This window comes from Capra hircus, chromosome 16 (assembly GCF_001704415.2).
Source record: "Capra hircus breed San Clemente chromosome 16, ASM170441v1, whole genome shotgun sequence".
In the NCBI taxonomy this organism is placed as follows: domain Eukaryota; kingdom Metazoa; phylum Chordata; class Mammalia; order Artiodactyla; family Bovidae; genus Capra; species Capra hircus.
In genome coordinates, this window is record NC_030823.1 from 62,093,020 (window position 1) to 62,113,754 (window position 20,735).

General features: G+C 47.6%; 2 protein-coding genes across 3 annotated transcripts; both read right to left on the reverse strand.

Annotated features, from left to right (window-relative positions):
* Window positions 1,514-12,080, reverse strand: GLUL (glutamate-ammonia ligase). 2 transcript variants are annotated; one of them, XM_018060686.1, is made up of 7 exons: window positions 11,968-12,080; window positions 9,170-9,348; window positions 7,704-7,865; window positions 4,968-5,114; window positions 4,455-4,582; window positions 4,054-4,253; window positions 1,514-3,510 (listed from the first exon to the last, which is right to left on the reverse strand). In XM_018060686.1, exons 2-7 carry the CDS (start codon window positions 9,333-9,335, stop codon window positions 3,192-3,194), a joined length of 1,122 nt encoding a protein of 373 aa, XP_017916175.1. In that variant the 5' UTR covers window positions 9,336-9,348; window positions 11,968-12,080; the 3' UTR covers window positions 1,514-3,191. The 2 variants fall into 2 exon arrangements, with proteins under 2 accessions (XP_017916175.1, XP_017916176.1); XM_018060687.1 differs by lacking the exon at window positions 11,968-12,080 and adding an exon at window positions 10,842-11,429 and having other exon boundaries at window positions 3,075-3,510.
* Window positions 19,215-20,221, reverse strand: TEDDM1 (transmembrane epididymal protein 1). Its single transcript, XM_005709588.3, has one exon. It carries the CDS (start codon window positions 20,115-20,117, stop codon window positions 19,215-19,217), a length of 903 nt encoding a protein of 300 aa, XP_005709645.3. The 5' UTR covers window positions 20,118-20,221.

Below are 20,735 nucleotides of genomic sequence, written 5' to 3' on the forward strand. Positions count from 1 at the left end.
CTATAAGAAAACACCTTAGAAATACAAAGGGATTGCACTGTAACATGTAGGCCAAAGCTAACTCTACCTAAGAGGGTGGAGAAGGAAATACACTGGTTGTTTCCACCTAGATCCTGATGACATTAATTTAGAATTCCTTTTCTGTCCTTTTGAGAATTGGTTACAGTGAGCACAAAAACAGCATGCTTGGCTTATTTACTCAATGTAGTGTTTGCGCTGTACAGAGTATGCCAACCCTCCCACTGCTCCCAAGAACCGTGGGGTATGTGTGTTGGGGGGTGACCCAGGGAAGGGAAACTGACTTTGGCTGGGGAGAGGGAAGCAGAGTTTCAGTTGAAATAATTATCAGCAAAACCTGGAAAATGCCGAGCAAGAGGGCACTCTTAATAATCATGCTGCAACATGGTGCCGACTGGGACCACACCCAACAAACAAATAGGTAAAGATCATCCTACTTTGAAAATTAGGTCAGGACCTAACCTTCCAAAGGCTTCCTTCATAGCTCAGTTGGTTAAGAATCCACCTGCAATGCAGGAGACCCCAGCTCGATTCCTGGATTGGGAAGATCCACTGAAGGGACAGGCTACCCACTCCAGTATTCTTAGGCTTCTCTTGTGACTCAGCTGGTAAAGAATCCACCTGCAGTGCAGGAGACCTGGGTTCAATCCCTGGGTTGAGAAGATCCTCAGCAGAAGGGAAAGGCTACCCACTCCAGTATTCTGGCCTGGAGAATTCCATGGACTGTATAGTCCATGGGGTTGCAGAGTTGGACACGACTGAGCAAACCTTCCAAAACAAGAAAAAAAAAATGTCTAGGATTATGTAAGACTAGAGTGATACACACTTGCACAAAGAAAACTCATGTCTAAATCTGCTGTTAACAGGCTGCAACTACCTCCAAACTGATAGAGGACACCATCTTTTTAAAAGGTAATTACTACTGCCTACAGTACCTGGCACCTTACAAAGTGAAACTGTTGGATGAGTGTTTTTGCTGGAGGTATGTGCACCACAGAGGCTGGAGCTCCTACCCAGCTTGATATGGAAATAAACTCAGGTAGGAAGAAGCTGAAGAATTTCCAGGGAAGGGGACAAAGAGCAGAGGCATACAGGTGTCTCCAGAGCCTTTGGGGGCATCGTGAACAGCTCACTAGTGGAGGGAAAAGCATATCAAGGGATATCTGGGGCTGGCTCACCCTCAGAGCTAGGTCAGCCTCAGAAGGTTATAACCAGCATAGCAACGTGGTCAATATTTGCTATTTAGATGAATCACTGGCAGCTGGGCAGAAGATGAAATGAAGTAGGGACAGTGAGACCAGTTGCAAACAGACTAGGCTGCAATAAAATCAAGCCAGTGCTCAAAACGTGATAGTGTGATAGGCCAAAGGCAAGCTCTGGAGCACACACAGGGAGAGGGGGGTTGGGGTTTGTACACTGCTGCAAACTTTTAGGGCCTGGATAGGCCTTAACCCCAGATTCCCAAAGCACAGGATGGAGCTGGTTGGCAATAAGCCTCAGGAAAGATTCTTTAATTCCAAAAACAGGTATACCATGAAGTGGCATATAGGGACTTAAAAGAATCACAAGTCAGGAGAGATCTTATAAATCAACCTAACATTTATAAGAGCTGCTCTGGGCAGTTAGCACAGTTTGTTTACAATGAAGAGTTATCTAACTCTGAACATACTGTACATGGCAATTACAAATCGTCATGGTAAGAAAAAAACCACTGCCCACTTTCCGCACCCAACACAAAATAGCCAGAAACAGTAAGGAAAATGTAAGGACAAAGGTGGGGTTTGTTTTTATTATAAAAGAGAAAAAAAATAGTAACTCCTCAGGAATCTTAATTTCACACTCAGAGAACAGACACCAAGATACAAAATTACAACTGTTTGGACTCCAGACTTGTCCCGTCTCCTCCAGAGCAGAGATGGGGAGGAGACAGCTGAAGCAAACAAGCAATTCTGTAAAACAAAGACTTAGAAACCCTAACAAATATGATTAAAATCTAAAATTCTGTTTTGCTTAAAAAAATTTTTTATTATCAAAAGGCCTGCTTTAGTGACATGCTAGTCCCACCGGAAATAACCCCAATACCCCCTTGTCAGTAACATGCTCAAGTTGACCAGCCAACTCCTATTTCCAAACCCCTGTGTGTACAAGTACATGTGTGTCTTTTAAACCTGGGGCTCAGGTGATAGCTACTGCTATCATGGGCTTCCACCTGTTAACCAACCAATGTCAGCCTCCCCAGAAGGGCAAGCAGGGCAGAGAGAAGCCCTGAAGTGGTAGTGAGGGAATATCAGCCCCAAACAGCCAACTTTTCCAGCACAGCCTCTCCCATTCCCACACCCACTCAAAAGGAGATCCTTATTTCTAACCAGACTATTTGTCTCAAATTTGGGTTCCCCATAACCAAAATGGCTTTTTCTCCCTAAAGAGAAAACACACATTTATCTGCACACCCATATATATAATTTTTGTTTTTACATTTAAATATAAAAATACTACTCTGCTTTGTATTATAAATGGAGGACCACACAATGAGAACTTTTTCTTTTCAGGTAGGGCTATCCATCCATTTATGTGGAGCCTGTCAGGGTGCTGAGCCCCAGGCAAGGGCAGCACCACACCAGGAGATCTAGGGCATTTTCCTACCTGACTTCCCACCCTTCCTTCCCCCCTAATTCTCACTTTTGATAGAAAGTTGGTTACAACCTTGTAAGTAATGGAACTTCCCACCAAGAAGGGAAATCCTAACCTAACCACAGAATCCAGCACCCCTGTCCCCCACTCAGTAACCACTCAGAAAGAGTCCTCCCCATCCCTTCACAATGACTGGGCTCTCTGTCCAGAGAGCTATGCCTATTGGACAAACACACCTGATTAAATCAAAGCAGTGGTTATGTTTCCCCACCCACCCTCCCAACTAATGCACTAGGAAAGCTTCGGTGATAGGAAAAAGAAAAGGGCAGGGGTAGGTAGGTGAAGTGATTAAGAACTTGACCCCTTTGATCCTGACCAAAGAAAGCAAGAGATATTAACTGGGTGTGAGGAATTAAAAAAAAAACAAAAAAGACCTTGATATTCCACCCTTTGAGTTATAGCTATTATAGCGTTGAGAGGGGCGAGAGTGGGAGTAAGATGTAGAATTAAGAGGGGTTTCGAGGGCTGCAAGTCTAGTCCACTTAGTTCTTGTACTGGAAGGGCTCGTCGCCGGTTTCATTCAGGAGACATGTGCGGATGAGGGCTTCCGTCACGGCGAAGGGGTCACAGTTGGCAGACGGGCGACGGTCTTCGAAGTAGCCCTTCTTCTCCTGGCCGACAGTCCGGGGGATGCGGATGCTAGCACCACGGTTGGCCACGCCGGCAGAGAAGTCGTTGATGTTGGAGGTTTCGTGGAATCCAGTTAGGCGCCGGGCGTTGTCCAGGCCCCCCTTGGGATCGTAGGCTCGGATGTGGTACTGGTGCCGCTTGCTTAGTTTCTCAATGGCCTCCTCAATGTACCTGGAAGAAACAGTCAAGATGAGGGTCCAACCTGCCATCAGGAAACCTGCCCTTCAAGGAGCAGGTGTGGATCCAAGAATGGCGTGACTCATCTACCAAAGACTGTTTTCCAGGCTCCAAATGCCCAAAACATGGCCCCAGGAAAAGATTCTCCACAAAGGCAGCACCCTGCCTTACAACCTATGTCTCTTAGTGCTGGGCAGGCAGTAGATGTCCCCATGAAACTCTCTCCCACCCACAGCCATTAAGCTCATTCAGAAGCTTGTATTGTTACTAATTTAGTTCTTACTAAAGATTTTCAAAAGCATTCTTCTGTGTCAACTTTCCCCATCACCATCCTCGAATCCTACTCTTGAAGAGTATTTTGGGGGTACTTTCCAAATAGGAACAAAATGACAGGATCAGAAGACAGTTTTTGAAGCTGAGTACCAAGAGCTAAAGGCCCCAACTGGGAAGGCAGCTTACTCATCCCCAGTATATCAAACCCCTGGCAGGTATTCTTGCAGAGAGAGTGAAATGGCCCCCGCTGGAGGTGGCACTCACTTCAGACCATTCTCCTCTCGCATGGCCTTGGTGCTAAAGTTGGTGTGGCAGCCAGCACCATTCCAGTTTCCAGGAATGGGCTTAGGATCAAAGGTGGCAATCACTCCGAAGTCTTCACACACACGATGCAAGATGAAACGGGCCACCCAGAGATGATCGCCCATGTCGATTCCTTCACAGGGTCCTATCTGGAATTCCCACTAGAGAAAACGAGAAGATGGGCCTTGAAAGCAAAACCAGCTGCTCACCCCAACCCAGAAGCTGACACTTGCCCCCTGCTCATCTCTACTCCAAGCCACCTTGAGGGCTTCGGGTTAAGGAGTGAGCACCACAACAGCCCTTCCTAGCAAAATCCCCTACATGCCTCTAGGTGGGGCAGGTGGTGGGCTAGAGACCTTTACCTGTGCAGGCATGACCTCGGCGTTCGTGCCCCCGATCTTGATGCCAGCGTACAAGCAGGCCCGGTAGTGAGCCTCCACAATATCCCTGCCGTAGGCCTTGTCCGCTCCCACACCACAGTAGTAGGGACCTGGAGAGGCATCAAGATGGAAGATCAGGAGGCAGGATGTCAAGAAAATTCCTATCTAAGTCAGAAGTCACAAAGTTCTCACACCTTCTCCTGGAATCACCATCCCTGCCTTTACCGGGAGGCAGATGAGTGGTGTGCAGTGGGCTCCTCTGGGTTAACACCGACTAGAGCCCACGGTTTCCGTGCAATGTTCACATCTCAACATCCACTATTTGGATTTAGGTAACACAAGGGCTAACTCTCTACAGTATCATTTCAGCCAGTCTCAGGGATATCCCCCTAGCTTTTTGGTCTACAAGGATTCACACCCATCTCCAGAGAGACTTCCCTTGGCAATTAAGCACTTGGGGAGAAGCAAGATTCACCTCTCACCAAGGAGACTTACCTTGGGGCCCAGGAAAGCCGTTGGAAGGCCAACCAAAGGGGTGCCCATCAGTACCCATTAGGGTATATTCCTGCTCCATTCCAAACCAGGGGCGCTGGTTGCTCACCATGTCCATTATCCGTTTACAGGTATGCCTTAAATTGGTCTCTAGGAGAAAGAATGGACACGCTATTAGAGATATATGGACAAATGCACTGAATCCCCGTGTTGATGGGAAGTGGTCCTCAGATTCCAGGTACCTGAGATGTTATTTACTGAACTGACCCAGGGTCAACCTTTAGGTGCCCCAGTGTGAGAGGGGATGATAACAGAAGCTATGGTTATGTATCTGTAGGGAGACTCTCAAAAGGCATTATTTATAACTAAACTGGGTCACAACAAAGTCACATGGGAGAGGACCCAGAGGACACAGCAAGGGTTCACCTTATCTGCAAGCTGGCCCCCTCCCAAGTACCAAATGTCAGGCACTTGAACCCTCTATTCACAGAAGAACTGCTTCTAGCTGTTAGACCTATTCATGGTTTCTCAAGCATTTACAGCCAAATCTACAATTTTTATTGAGAGAATCATTTGTCTAGTCTATCAACAGCCTTACATTCCCGGTGAGAAGATACAAAGTGCTAATTTCTATAGTACTGGCACATGCCAAAAAAACCCAACCAACCAAAAAAAAAGGGCGACAAGCTCAAGAAAAACTTCTATGCTAGAACGGATCTTTATAGATTATTATTGGCTGTTTCACTATGTTCAAGAACCATTTTCAGACCTCTATGATATGCAAATGATACCACTCTAATGGCAGAAAGCAAAGAGGAACTAAAGAGCCTCTTGAGGAGGGTAAAAGAGGAGAGTGGGAAAAGTAGGCGTAAAACTCAACATTAAAAAAATTCAGATCATGGCATTTGGTCCCATCACTTCACGGCAAATAGAAGGGGAAAAAGTACAAACAGTGACAGACTTTATTTTCTTAGGCTCCAAAATCACTGTGGATAGTGACTGTAGCCATGAAATTAAAAGATGCTTGCTCCTTGGAAGGAAAGCTGTGATAAACCTAGACTGTGTATTAGAAAACAGAGATACCACTTTTCTGACAAAAGTCTATCTGGTCAAAGCTATGGTTTTTCCAGTAGTCATGTGTGTGGGATTGGGACCATTAAGAAGTCTGAACGTCAAAGAATCAATGCTTTCAAATTGTGGTGCTGGAAAACTCTTGAAAGTCCCTTGAACTGCAACAGATCAAGCTAGTCAATCCTAAAGGAAATCAACCCTGAATGTTCCCTGGAAGGACTGATGCTGAAGCTGAAGCTCCAATACTCTGGCCACCTGATTTAAGGAGTTGACTCATTGGAAAAGACCTTGATGCTGGAAAAGATTGAGGGCAGGAGGAGAAGGGGATGACAGAGGATGAAATGGTTGGATGGCATCACTGACGTCAATGGACATGAGTCTGACCAAACTCCAGGAGACAGTGAAGGACAGGGAAGCCTGGTATGCTGCAGCCCACAGGGTCACAGAGTCAGCTGCATCTTCCTAATAACCCTGAGATGGGTATTATAAGTCTCCCTTTTTACAAGTGAGAAAATGAGGCTCAGAGATGGCAGGGAACCTGCCCGGGGTAGGCAGCAGAATCAGGAAACCCTGCCTGTCTTGACTTCAGAACTCAGGTCTTTCACCATAATTTAATGCCTCCTAAAACAGACTTTTTGGGGGGCTTCCCTTGTGGCTCAAATGGTAAAGAATCCACCTGCAGTACGGGAGACCTGGGTTCCATCCCTGGGTTGGGAAGACCACCTGGAGAAGAGAAAGGCTACCCACTCCAGTATTCTGGCCTAGAGAATTCCTTGGACTATATAGTACATGGGGTCACAAAGAGTTGGACACAACTGAGCAACTTTCACTTTTCACTTCAAAAGCTCTCTGGAACAAAAAGGCAACCAGTATTTGACATACAGTTCTTCTCAATCATTTACACATAACTCAATCCTCTATAAACAATTTTATGAGATGGACTTTATTAGTTGTTCCATTTTTTTAAATTTATTTTTTAATTGGTGGATAGTTGCTTTACAGTGTTGTGTTGGTTTCTGCCGTACAACAACGTGAATCAGCTATGTGCTGTGCTTAATCGCTCAGTCACGTCCGAGTCTTTGCAACCCCATGGACTAATAGCCTGCCAGGGTCCTCGGTCCATGGGGATTTTCCAGGCAAGAATACTGGAGTGGGTTGCCATTTCCTTCTCCAGGGGATCTTCCCAACCCAAGGATTGAACCCAGAATCATACAGCTATACTTACTATAGCTGTAAGTATACATATAGCACCCTCCCTCTACCCACCCCCCAATTTTAAAATGGGGTAAGTGACAAGTATAGGGGACAAAATAACTTGCCCAAGTTCATAGAAAGTAAGTGGCAGATCTAGAAATCACACCCAGCATTAAAATCTACAGGCAGGAGGACTGTGACATGGGGCACTCCTCCAGCAAAGATTTAGAAGAATCCAGTGTGGTTTTCTGCAGCCAACAATGGGAGGATGGACCACACAAACCTCTCTCAACAAGGAAGTTCAGGATGGGGAGATGCATGTCCAGTCCTTCAGACTTCTAAGAGTTAGAAGTTAGTTCTAACTTCTAACAGTTAGTTCTGGGATAAGCTCGTCTTCCCAATACCGATTTTGGAATATCCTCCCCACCTGACTTTACAATTCATGGATTAGGATTAAGTCTATCCTATACACACCTGCAGGCTTTCGGTTGTACTTGAAGACTTCACAGAACACCAGCTTGTTGGGGTCCTTGCGGAAAGGGTCCCGGAACATGGCAGCAGGGACAAGATACATGTCACTGTTGGAGCCTTCAGACTGAAAAGTACTAGAGCCATCAAAATTCCACTCGGGCAACTCTGTGATAAAAAGAGAGGGGGAAATTAAAGTTGTAAGCACAAGAACTTTTCAGGGAGGAGTACAGCCTCTCACTTACCTTTTTATCTCTAAGGATCTACACTGTCTTGTCCAGAAAGCCAGTGATGCATGACTGCTGCTAATAACAGGCAGACCCTGATGTTTGCAGGTTGCCCCACAGTCCTTTCTCTTCCAAGTAAGACCATTGCATCACTTTTTTAAAAGAAGTACCAATCACAGAAACAACCTAAGAATAATGTTTCCTCTGTAAATAAGTCTACTGGACACCCAGGAGACAAAGTGGACATTTCTAGTCAGTCAGTCATCATTTAAATAATTGAAATCCAGGAGAAATAAAGACTCTCTGATAGGCCATCTGTGTTGCTTATTTCTTTCACTTCCCACCCCCACCCCACACTGTGTAATGGACAGTCCCAGTTCATGTGGTGTCCTTATTTTAACAGATAAACAGACACTAGCAGGATGACTTATTCAAGGGTGCTCCCACGTAACTTATCCACACTATGTTTTAAAGGTGAGTTCCTTCATCTCTCTCCAAATGACTATGAGTTCTCCGAAGGCAGAGACCAGACTCTCATCTTATACTTTCAGGGCCTGTGCAATACCTGCCACATAGCAGGTACACACTATATGTTTTGTATTATAGCCATTCATTCATTCACTCAAATGTGAGCATCATCAGAAGAGTAAGCTATCCTAAATCAGGTAAAAGATGATGGACCTCAGTCCCTTTCCAGAAGGAAGGCAGCTATGGTTTGTTCTAGACCAAAGAATAAAGAAAGACAAAGTCGTCCCAATTCATATAATAGCTTCTGTAGGATAAGCAATCAGCCAGATTAAGAATTCTTAAAGTGCATCAACTAAAAACACATGATGGTAGCTCTACTTAGAAACCACTTTTAGGGTGTTTGCTTTACATCTAGAACCTACGTAACATTCAAAAGAGTTTGTAAAGCAGATGGAATAGTCAGGTTAGAGCTGTGGTTTTCAAACTGGGTTCCTAGGGGTACCTTAGGTCAGACTGAGATGGGATGCCCAAGTCAACAAAGTTCCCAATGCCACTCCCCCCAGACTCCATCTTTTTTCTTTAGATGTGCAAGACTCAGTTTAAATAAAGGGGTCCATTGTTCATGCTTGGAGGCAGTGTAGGAGCTTAATGTTGACTGAATAAAGTCCTATAAAGTCCTGCCTTAGAAATGCTTTACATCAGAATAAAGAGGCCAGATCTAGTGGCTTGGTCTCAAGTTGCCACCCAACCCCCCCTCAGTTCCACCCAGCCTCTCACCTTCTATACACTTGGGTTCAGAATCCAAGGTTCGGGTCTTGCAGCGCAGTCCTTCCCCAGTGCCGTCGATCCAGATGTACATAGCCTGGACTTTCTCGCCCTGAGGTAGGGCCATGTACACCTGCTTGATGCCTTTGTTCAAGTGGGAGCTCGCCGAGGTGGCCATGGTGGAAGGTGTTCTGAAGAGAGACAGAAAAAAAATAAAATAAGAACACCAACCCTAAACAGATCCTCTGCAGGAATAACGCAATAAGGACAATTAAATCAAGAAGTCACAGTGGGAGTGGCGGCCCCTCCCTTTGGAAGTCACACACTCAAAAGTACAGTACATTTATTTAACTTGCTTTCAGGGAGATTAAAGTTTTATACTGAACAAAAGTCTCCTTATTCCCTTCCTCAAGCCAGAATCTAAACTTTTGAGCACTAAGTTCTATTTTTGCGGTTTGTCAGAGGTAGAGGAATTGTTTCATTTTTCATACTAAGATACTGGGGGGAAGGGGGGTGGTGAGCCCAAAACAAAATATGAAAGTTCAGAAACAGTCTGCAGAACAGACATCTCCAAGCAAAATCCGGCCACAGAAGGGCTTGGCTGCTATGATCTCTTGGTTAAGTTCTCCCTTTCCCTTACACCCCAGAGGATGCCTCAATAAAAAGTTCTTTTGAAGATTCCTCCACCCTTCCAAATAAACAACCCACCCCATTCCCATTTAGCTGGAAGGAGGAAACCGGGGCTAGCTAGAAGATTTAAGAGTTGGTGGCTTCCTAACAACGACTAATGTGTAACTTTGGTACATTTGATCCAACCTGGATTTTAAGACACACACTGGCATGACTTCCATCAGTTTGAGGCAAAGTTCTCATTTCAGAGAGTAGACTTAAGTTTGAGAGTGACCAGATTCCACCAAAGAACTTTAAGTTAATTAAGAAATTCCCACTTCTAAATCAAAAAGATCTGGGGTTTCAAAAGCTGAGGCACGCTAAAATCTGTGAGCCACCACCGCAAAACCTCTCAAAGAAGAGACACTGAAGCCACAGAACCAAACCCCAACACAAAGAGGAAACGTCCTACCTCCTCCCTCCCCCATTGATCGCCCAGGGTGGCTGGAGAGGGAACATATTGTTCTCCTCCAATGACTTGGGCAACTTTCTGAAGTACAGTGGCAAAGTTTCTATGGGCAACCGTCCATGTTTGCCCAGCTGAAAACAACTGCTTCTCCCTGCAACAGCCTCACCCTTCCCCTCCGGGAAGAGAAGCTGTCTGTCAAGTTGTGTTAGCAGACAATCTTTGCCGACTCCCTCTAGACTTGGTCAGTCAAATCCCACCCCTTATGCCCATCGCCCATCCTGGCTTTAAAAGCCAGTAGGAGCAATCCCAGACCCTTTCAGCTCCCAGCTATAACCCCATCCCTGGCTTTCCTCTCCCACCGGTTACCACCTCCAATTTCAAGTCACACTTTCTCCCTTAAGCCTCGGGGGCCTGCTCTTTTCGGTGATGCCAACTCGGTTCCGTGACAGGTTGGATGCCAACAGCCGCCTGCTCTATCAACTAGTGCCGCCGAGATGTCGAGATTTTACGTGGTGGGGGGGGATGGAGGGCTGGGATTCTGCGGTCCTTAGCGGTTTCTTGCAGCTGTGGTGGGAGCAGCGTCCTGGATCCCTGCTCCTCACTCACCCCAGCCAGGTAAGATCAAAGGTATCGATGATGCCCTCCTTGGCCCTTCTCCTTTTGGAGTGGCGTTCGCGCCTCTCGTGGGTCTCCGGCTCTCGCTGGTCCACGCACCGGAGCTTTCTGGGCGAGGGAGACGGAGAGGGAGAGGGAGTCGAAGTGCGGTCGGAATCGCACCGGGTGGAGCAGGAATACGAAGGCTCCTGAGTCGACTTGATCTTGACTCGCGGTTTCTCTCCAGCATTCACCGAGTAGGCGACGAAGCCGAAACTGTTGGAGGGGGACCCCGAGGACCGAGATTCCAGGTCGTCTTCATCTTCGTTCGCGTTCTTCTTCGCGGATTTGCGGCTGGGGGAGCATCCCCGCTTCCCGCCCCCAGGGTAGTTGGGAAAATCCACGTTGAGAGCAGCCCTTTCCCACTGAAACGTCCCAAAAGTCGGCGCCCCGCCCCTTGGGCCCCCGTCTGGATCTCAGGGCGTTGCCAAGGGGGCCATAGCCCTCCAAGGCCGGGGCGGGGTGGGGGTGGGGGCGGTAGCTGGGGAGTCCGCCGGAGGGACAGCGCTCCGCTGCTGCCCCTGTCCGGCCAGCCAGGCCTCTCCACCCGCCGCGCCCGCCGGCCACGCCGCGCTCCCGGGCTCCCCATTGTTCAGTCACAGGGGTAGACCCCGCGGCGGGAGCGGGCCGCACCACCGACTCTCCCGGCACCTGGCCTCGGCGCAGGCAGCTAACCGCGCCCCGGGGCCCGCAGCCGCGGAGAAAGAGGGCGAGGCTCGCGCAGGGGGACCGCTCCATCCACCACGCACGCCCCACGGCCGAGCGGGCTCCTCGGCTCGTCCTGCCCAGCGACCTCCAGGGGCGGCGCTTTAGGCCGCCAGCAGCTGAAGGAAGATCAAAACAACTCCCCGCCCTCCGCGAAGCCTGGCGCCCCACCATCGCCGACCCAGACCCGCGGGCAGCGAAAGCAAGCAGGAGCCCCCCCACCAACACACACCTCCCTCCAGGCCGGGGCGCAGAGTAGGGCCAGGAGGTGGGAAGAGGCCGAGACGATCGGTCAGGGAGCGGCGGCCGGGCCGGCGCGGCACACTTCCGAGCCCCCTTCCCGCCCTCTTTCCCGGGCCGGCTAGGTGCTTACCTAGGCGCCGAGCAAAGCGGCAGGGCGAGCAGGCGGCGAGAGCGAGGTGAGGAGAAGAGAGGCGAGGAGGACCGGGAGGTGCTGCTTAGACAGCTGGCTCTTCTCCCATTCTCTGCTCTGCAGGGCGGCCCGCCGCCCCGCACGCTTTATCGGCGGCCGGGGCCGCCCCCGGCGCCCTGATTGGTTCCCAGAGGCCCGGAGCCCGGGCGGATCAGCTGATGCACCGTCCCGGCACCACGGCCATTGGGCGAGCCGCCGAGCGGGCGCCGCCGGGTGGGGGCGAGCGGACCCGGGAAAGAAAGAAAGGGAAAGGGCGGTGGGGGAGGGGACGTGGGGGGAGGGGCGCGAGGCAGGGCGGGCCGGCGGCGGGCGGAGGGCCCGGGGCCTGCCGGGAAGGACCCCGCCGCCGGGGCTGCAGCGCGCCGCCGCGCCGCCGCCCGCCTGGCCCCGGGCGGTCCCCGCGTGCTCTCCCCCGCGGCGCCCCCGGGTCAGATATTCTGAGGGAGGGTTCTTTTCCCAGGTCCCACTGCACGCCCCAGAGGAAATTCCAACCCACAGGCACCAGCTTTTGCCTTTCGCTGTTGGAGAACCTCCACTCCCTTGCCCGGCCCTCAGGTCCTGCTTGAGGTTCGGGGGGGTGGGGGCCTCAGTAGCCCCGGGCTCCCCGGTGCCTGGGCCGGCCTCGGAGGGGGCGGCGCAGACAGGGGGCTGCCGGAGGTAGGCCGGAAAGAGCCCCCTGGCCGGCCTCCTCGGCGGGTTTGGGGATGTGACCTGGAGTCTCCCATCTCCCGTTTGTAGTGAACGCACTGTGTTTTGTCTCGTTGCGTGGAGAGGGTCCCGGCGGGCGGAGACACACCTGAGGCAACTCTGCAGCCTCTCTGGACCCAAGTTCCCTTTTCTGCAAATCAAATAAAACGGTTCAAGAGAGGACCTTTAGAGCCGCGCAACAGATTTGAAATCCTCTGTGCGAACCGTTTCCCAAGGACAGCTGACAGGGGATTGAGGTCTTGGCATCTCCCCCTTTGAAACCTAGGGTACGTCAAAAATTTAAGTTCTGTCTGGTGTTGCTTTTCATGTAATTTATTGAACGTCTTTGAAATCTGGAAAACGAGAATCAGTACCCCTTCCTCTTCTCTCCTCAGAGCTTTATTAGGATAGTTGAGAAAATGTGTGTGTGAACAAAGTCTTGAAAGGGATGTTTGTCAACAGATACACAATTTTATATATATGTATACAACACACATAAATATAGTGTCTTCATTGCTACCAGTGATAAGATTTAATCATACTGTTTTTATTGCCTGAATCCTCCTGATGGTGTCTAGCCTTTATCGCACCTTTCAAGAGCCCCAGTATATGAGATTTTCTGTTTGAAAACTAAGAAATCGTGTTGCTTTGGAAGAGGAAGGGAAGAAGTTTGCTCTTCTGGTTATTTTTTTGTACCACAAATATGGAAAAGAAATGTTGCCTGTGACCACACACATAACTTGGCCTCTTTGGTCAACATCCCTCCCCTGTGGGAGTGTGGCTAACACTGCAGTGCTTTAAGATGACAGACTCAAGGTTCATCTCAAACAGAAACTTTTGGTATGTTTCAGACAGGTGACATTCTGGACCAGGTAAGTCGCCTTGCAAGTGTGAGGTATTCTGTCCTTAAACTTGCACTTAAACTTGTGATCCTTCAAATGATGGTGAAAGGCTGGGCTTCAGGTCGGGCAATGTAGGTTCAAATCTGGGTTTGACTTCTTACCAGCTTTATATTCAGGTGGATGCTTAGCCCTGAAGCCTCAGTTTCCTTGGCTACAAATTAGGCGTAACAGCTACCTTGTGTATTGTAAGGATTAACTGTGATGGCACACACATACAGCAATGCTAGAAAGCAATAATTGTAATTATTATAGGCCAAGATAATCTGAAGGGATTAGATTATTTCTTTTCCTGCCATAACCCATGAAGTACAACTTTCTAACTCTGGGTATTGCGCCACCATTAGTTTTATGAGAGTGGGTTTAGATCTGATCACAAAGTGAGCTCTCTTCATTCCATCTATTTCTGTGAAGTCTTGAGTTTAAATGGTTGAGGAGGGGGTGTTGGGAGGGGAAAGGCCATGTTCTTGTTTTAAAAAACGTTACTTTTCAGTTGCCAGACTGCCAGAAGTGAGCCAGAGCCTTCTACTGTACTGGTCACTGCCAGCACCCGAGGTAGGGATGGCACACGGAATAGAAAATAGAAAAGTAAGAGGCAAGCACAGTTCTTAAAGCTTCTAGTATGTGAGTCAGCCTGCTGCCCTGGCTGGTGTCTTAACCTTCCTTATTCATCTGTGTGTCCCCCAGGAGTGTCCAGGGGGGTCAATAACTGGTCAATAACTGATGTTTGTTGGCTACACAGAACTGACAGCGGCACCATCAAGAGAACATGTGCTTTGAGCTGCTTTTCCAAGAGTGGAAATGGATTTGCTTTGATCCATTCATGTGACCGGGGGCATACTTTGTGAGGGTTAGCAAGGTAATACATGACCACTGAGTTTTTCAGGCAGAACAAGAGGCCTTGTCCTCCTTAGTCAGCCCCCTACTTACTTAACCAAACTGAATTAGGACCCAAATGAGTTCAAGAACTATTCAGGGAAGCTTAAAAGAGTATGAAGGAAGAAAAAGCAGAAGAAAGAGCTTAAACTAACTGGTTTGCCCCTGGAAACCCAGACTGGACTTTTAGAGAAGTTGTAAGGAGAGTGGCCTGTTTCATCCAGTTTGACTTTGCTGTGTCTGCTGCGCTTTGTTCTCTTTCTCCTTCTTCCCTAAATTGACAGCTACCCCCAGTCTCCTCCCGCTCCCTAAAAAGCATTAGAGCATTTGAACCATGAACTCTTCTGTCTCCTGGTACACTCAATATCAAAGCAGACAGGGGATTCTGTTTCATGGGCTTTGAAGTCAGGCTTTTTTCTTTTAGAGTAGCTGTGTCCAAGGGATGGGTGGAGTGGAAGAGAAATATCACAGGTCAAAATTTGGTTCCAAATCTGCGGAAATGGCTGGGGACTGAAAAAAAGGACTTCTTCAGTGTTCTGCTGCTTGAAATAAAGGCCTTGTTTGGGGTGGACTTTACCTGTGAGTTCTTCTCTCAATTTCTTTCTCTTTTAAAGGACCCAGTCTCACTTTGCAGATCATAAACCCTTAATCTAGTGACCTGAGTGTGCCTTCCTGGGACCTATGTGGTTGGTTGCCATGCACTCATTAGAGACAAGATTTGGGGTAAGGCTCAAACATACTCAAATCTTTAAGCAGAACATGTAGTTTAGGAAATGGAGTTTTTCCAACATTTGGATGATTTCAGTAGGCAGTGAACAAAACCCTTAACTCATGCTGAAGAGACAGCTGAGTTCCAGGCTTGAGGAACACCCTGGAAACCCAACCCCGCATTATAAACTTTTTCTCTTTTTAATAAACCAGCACCAGTTCTTTCCAAAAGAGTAGACCATTGTAAAATCTAAAAGCAAAACAAAAATAAAAGGAAAAGAAACAGTCTTGGAAGCTGATGTCATTACTCTTAAAGCAAATTTGGGCAAGAAGCTGCAATTAACCAGGCTTTCGGACTTGAAGCTACATAAGTAAAGAAAGACCAGGTTTCACCTCAATTCGGTATTATCTAATACTGAACCCAGAGGAACTGTTCTTTATATCCTTTCTGATTGTTGTATACTCTTAAGCTCAGGTTAGGAAACAATAAGTTGAAGTCTCAGCTATTTTTGTTTAGTCTGAATTGAGTTTTGTTGAAGGCCCCTTGAAACCATTCAAAGGTAGAGAACACTTAGTTTCCCAGCCTACACCTTACGGTTGAAGGTTTAGGTCTTGAGCCTTACCCCAAATCTTACCTCTAAAAGGAAACTGCTTGGAGAATTGGGAGGAAGTAAGTTCATCTTAGCTAATGACATGGTAAAATAAGTCATACCGAGAAAATTACAGCCATGCCATCCTAGAATTAATCTTTACATCATTTTAGCTTAACGGTGAGAAAGCTCAGGCCTTGCTCATTTACAGCCTCTTGCTTGACTCACCTTAGTGCAGTATTTCACAGCCTTACATGCTTCCAAGTACAGCTCCCTTGAGAGCCTTTTTCTATTTCCCTTCCTTCAGCTTTCTAAGGCTGGGGCTGATGCATTCCTGGGCACCACCTCTAAGCTCTGAAATCCCTACTGTACCCCCAGTGCAGGAACCAACCCGTTTACCTCTGAGTCCTTCACTGTGGCTTCCCCCGTGCTGCCTCACATAATAGACATTCAGTATATTCCAGGGCGGGGGGTGAGGTTGGGGGATTGCTGTATGACAGGTTCTTTTTAAAAGGAATCTTTGGAGATAATTTTGTGTGTTTAATAACCTGTTTCATGGTTTTGTGAATCTGGGATTTTTATAGATGTGTCGTTCCTGTTCTCAGTGTATTGAGATTTGTATGGACTTATCTTTATTCTCTAGATTAACTGGAACATTATTGAAGCTTTAGGAAATTTAGCATTATGGTCAAAAACAACTTGGATCAGAGTATGTCCTTTAGTTGGTGCGCCTCTCGAAGATGTCCTCAGCTGGGTACACAGTCCTTCCTCCCTCACTCCCATCCCATTAGTTGATTTGAATCCCTGTTTATTTCACATTCGCATGCCAAATTTTAACAGGAAACAAACAGCCCTTGGGTATGTTTTCTGGATACTTGGTTCTGTATTTTTCCTGACCTCCTTTCCCCTCCCCCAACTTCGTTTGAACCGGTACTTGGGAGACTTGTTTACTGGGTTGGAGAGTGAGAGGCTTGGCTGGGGGTGATGCGGATGTAGTGCCCTCTGGTGGAATTTTGTGAGAATTGCAAATTTCTCCACGTAACCTTAGAAGTGTTTGAGAACTCTTAGCTGGCCTTCAAGGCTTCTCTGTTACATCTCAAATACTATATAGTAAATTAATAACATTCAAGTTTATTATCTACACTGGATATTTAAGAGATAATATGTTGGGGATATCAACTGATTACTTGGTTTGTTTATCATTATAAAATTTGATCTCAAGTGACTAGAAATGGGCCGCTGGCAGCATCTGCTTTTTCATCATCTCCCATCAGTGTGTATGAGAGGTAAAGAGAAAAGGAGTTCCCACACAAAATGTAATTGAAAAGAGTCTAGGAACCAAGAGTTAAGCAGAAATAGCAAGGATCAGAAAACTTGGTCACAACAATTCTTACTCTCAGCCCTCACTCGGATCTGAGCCCAGACATTTAAGGCCTAGCTAGAGGTTGAGAGCTTGCCAGACTTTCACTCCCAGGGGAGACTTGGGGGTGGTCATGGACAGAAAGTGACAGACGCACTCCGGGGGGTCTATAGAGTATTTGTACTATGCCTCTTGCTCCAGCTGGGCTTTCTGGCTGACTTTCTTCCTTTATTTCCTTTCTTTCAACAGTTTATTTATCTGACTGTGAAGGGTCTTATTTGCAGCATGTGGGATCTTCATTGCCTCATGCAGATCTTTCATTGCTGGCACCACAGACTCTTTAGTTGCGGCATGCAGGCTCTCTAGTTGTGGCACGTAAGCTGCAGGCTTCAGTAGTTGCAGCATGCAGGCTTAGTTGCTCCAAGGCATGTGGGATCTTAGTTCCTCAAACAGGGATCAAACCTGCGTCCCCTGCATTGCAAGGTGTATTGTTTACCACTGGGCCACCAGGCTAGTCCCTCAACAATTTTATTTTGAGGGTCACTCCCTTTTCCATTGCCATCGGCAAAGTCCCCGTGGCCCAGAGGACACAGTCACTGGCTTCAGTCAGACACACCTGCACTTGAATTCCTGTTTTGCCTTATACCAATTACAAGACTTGGACAACTCAACCTGCTGAGTCTCAGCTTTCTAGAGGTTCCTTATAGAAACACACATGAGGATTAAAAAAATAATAACAGAGTAAACATTTCAGAAACAGCTTGGTGGATTTCCTTATCCCAAGAATGAGGAAGAAAGTGGGCCCATTGCTAAGGAGGTGACTCAGGCTTTAGTATTGTTGATGTCTTCCAGAGGTTCCCAGAACCTTGGGTCTGTCCAGCAACACATTTTGAAGGAACAAGAATGTGGAAATTCTGGAAGCAAATAAGCCTTTATTAAGCATCACCTATGGTACCTATTTGGTGCGTACATAGGAAGTTATGTAACTTGGCTATGACAAAGTCCTTACCTCTTAGGAGACTACACTCAAGGTGGTGAGGAAAAACCTACCCAGGGAAAATGATTACAGAAACAGAACAAAGCCAAGTGTCAGCCGTGTGAGCAAATTAACAAGGCAAGTGTAACATAAGTGCTGAGGAGTTCCAGAACAAGGGAGTCAGTAGGAATTCTTGGAGAAGGCCTCCTTGGAGGTGCTCAATGGGATTGGGATGAAGGTGGCTTTTTTGCTGGGTGTCAAAGAACATGGCAAAGATGTGATTTTGGAATGACTTTCTGTGAGATGCAAGACAGTGAAATTTGCCACGACCCAAGGGGGACAGGATCTAGTAAATTATATGTACCGTGGTAGTGATGGTGACTGGAATATGAGTACTAAAGGAGGAAGTTGGAGAGAGATTGGACATTTGAATTCTATAAAAATGTTAAGCCTGCAAATTTGAAATGTCACCATAGCAAGGCATGAATAAAGTTTTACTTTATTAATTTGATTTTGAAATGAAGCCAGGCATTAGAAAGTGTTGGGGTAGAGGGTGGGGGAGAGTAGAGTTGGCAAAAGTGTCATTTCAACCAATATAAATTATAAATTCTATGTATCTGACTTTCACATGGTGGTGCCACTTTGCTAAGCATGCAGAAATACCCACTATTTTTTGTCAGAATGAGACTTGAATGATGCTAGTTTTGAGCTGTGAGAAATCAGTATTCCATCAGGTAAAAGGCAGGCAGTCACTTGTGCCTGGAGAAACATCTGTTGGTGAATAACGGACTCTCCTCTCACCCCTTCATAGGCACCCCCCCCCCATTGCATTCTCTCCCCCTATGGCTCTCCTTGCATACTTCCTCTTACTCCCATCCCCTAACCCCATCAATCCTATCAGTTTCCCCTTCTTGTCTCCTCAATGATTAGATGTTCAGGGACAGGAGGTGCGCTGGCAGATGGAGACCAGTGGCTTTCCTTCATGGCCACTATGTCTTCACCAGGGACCAAAGAAGATACAGTGCATGTCTGGGAGAGCCCACAAGAGGGTAGATGGGGTTGACAGTGAGCCAGGCATTCCAGGCCCTGTCTCAAGGTGAACTCTTTGAAAGCAGAGCCTGGTCATCTTTCTCTGACTGCTCCACTTCCTGTAGCAATTGGTAGAGGGGTCTCCTGGGGTATATGTAACATGGAGCTTCTCTGGACCCCGTCAGCTTCCAGCTAGGATAGTAGCAACGATGCCAAAAGGAAGATACTCCATAGATTCCCAGCAGACACAAAGCATTGATCATTACATGCCAGCAGAAGAAGGTGGTAACAAACATGATGTCACTAATGTTATCATCCTCCCACGGGTAGCCAGAGACTGGTTTGTACAGAATGAACCCTGCCTGTACCAGCCAGGAACCCATCATCTGAAACAGAAAGGTCTCGATCACAGCGAGTTGAAACGTGTCAGGAGCCCACAGCTTGGCGGTGAACACCAGCATCAGCAGCAACACCACCAAGATGAGCAGACAGTGGACATGCATCTCCACCCCCACGGAGTCCTGGACATGCGACACCAACAGCAGCAGGAGCACATAAAAGGTCAGCACCAAGATCCCTTTCTCTAGGGGCACACAGCGCTGAGGCAGCAAATTTTTGCTCATGATGTCTATACAGCCGTTGAGGGTGAGGAGGATGAACATGGTGAGGTGCTGCCACTGTTTGGCGTACATGAATCTTGGTGGCAGGTCCCTGTTCATCAGTGTCAACCCTCTCTCAACGCAGCTGATCTCATACGCCATCAAGCCAAAGCCAGTCAGCATCTTCAGCAAACCTCTGTGGGACATTTTCCACAGCCTGGCCCATCTCCCCTTATTCTTGGGAGGCAAAGAAGGATCCGGGAAAGAGTCGCTGAATATCACAGCTTTGGAGACCACTACTGCTCGATACAGTCCATATGCGAGTAGGAACAACCCTGGATACACGTGACCGATAAAGGTTCCCATTGAATCACAAATCGATCTAATGAAAGCAAGAAGAGTAAAACCCAGGCACGTCCTTCTAGGGCCACCTCAAGGTCTGGACTTTGCATAGAGTTGCCTTCCACCAACTTTTATCATTTCGCCCCACCCACCACTCCCCCACAGAGAGGAAATGCTTCTTGAAACAAGCCTACGGCTTTAGTGGCATAAAGCCTCATTGTTCCATTCCATTCTGGAACACTGGGAACTAACTGGCTTCTGCCAAAGAAGAAAGCTGGTGAATGTGCCTTTTAGGGGGCCCCCTCTAGGGCCCTTGGGGTGCTTCTGGTCATACTTGTCCCTTTCTCCCATGGCTTCCTCCCCTGGGACTGCCTACCCAACACTCAGAGAGAGGAGGATGGAATGGGACTAGGGGTTGCCATGGTCTCAAGAGGAAGCCTGAGCATTTACAAATCCTCAGATGTCCTTCGGCACCTCTCAGACATAACTCTGGCCCAATCACAGGGTTTTCTTTCTGGACACATATATTTAAAAACATTTGGGTACATGATCATATTTCACACCTATCTGGCTTTTTTCTATTGTTCTTTTATAGACTTGCTTTGAGGATCACCAAGAAAGCTCGCTTCCTCTCCATCTCTT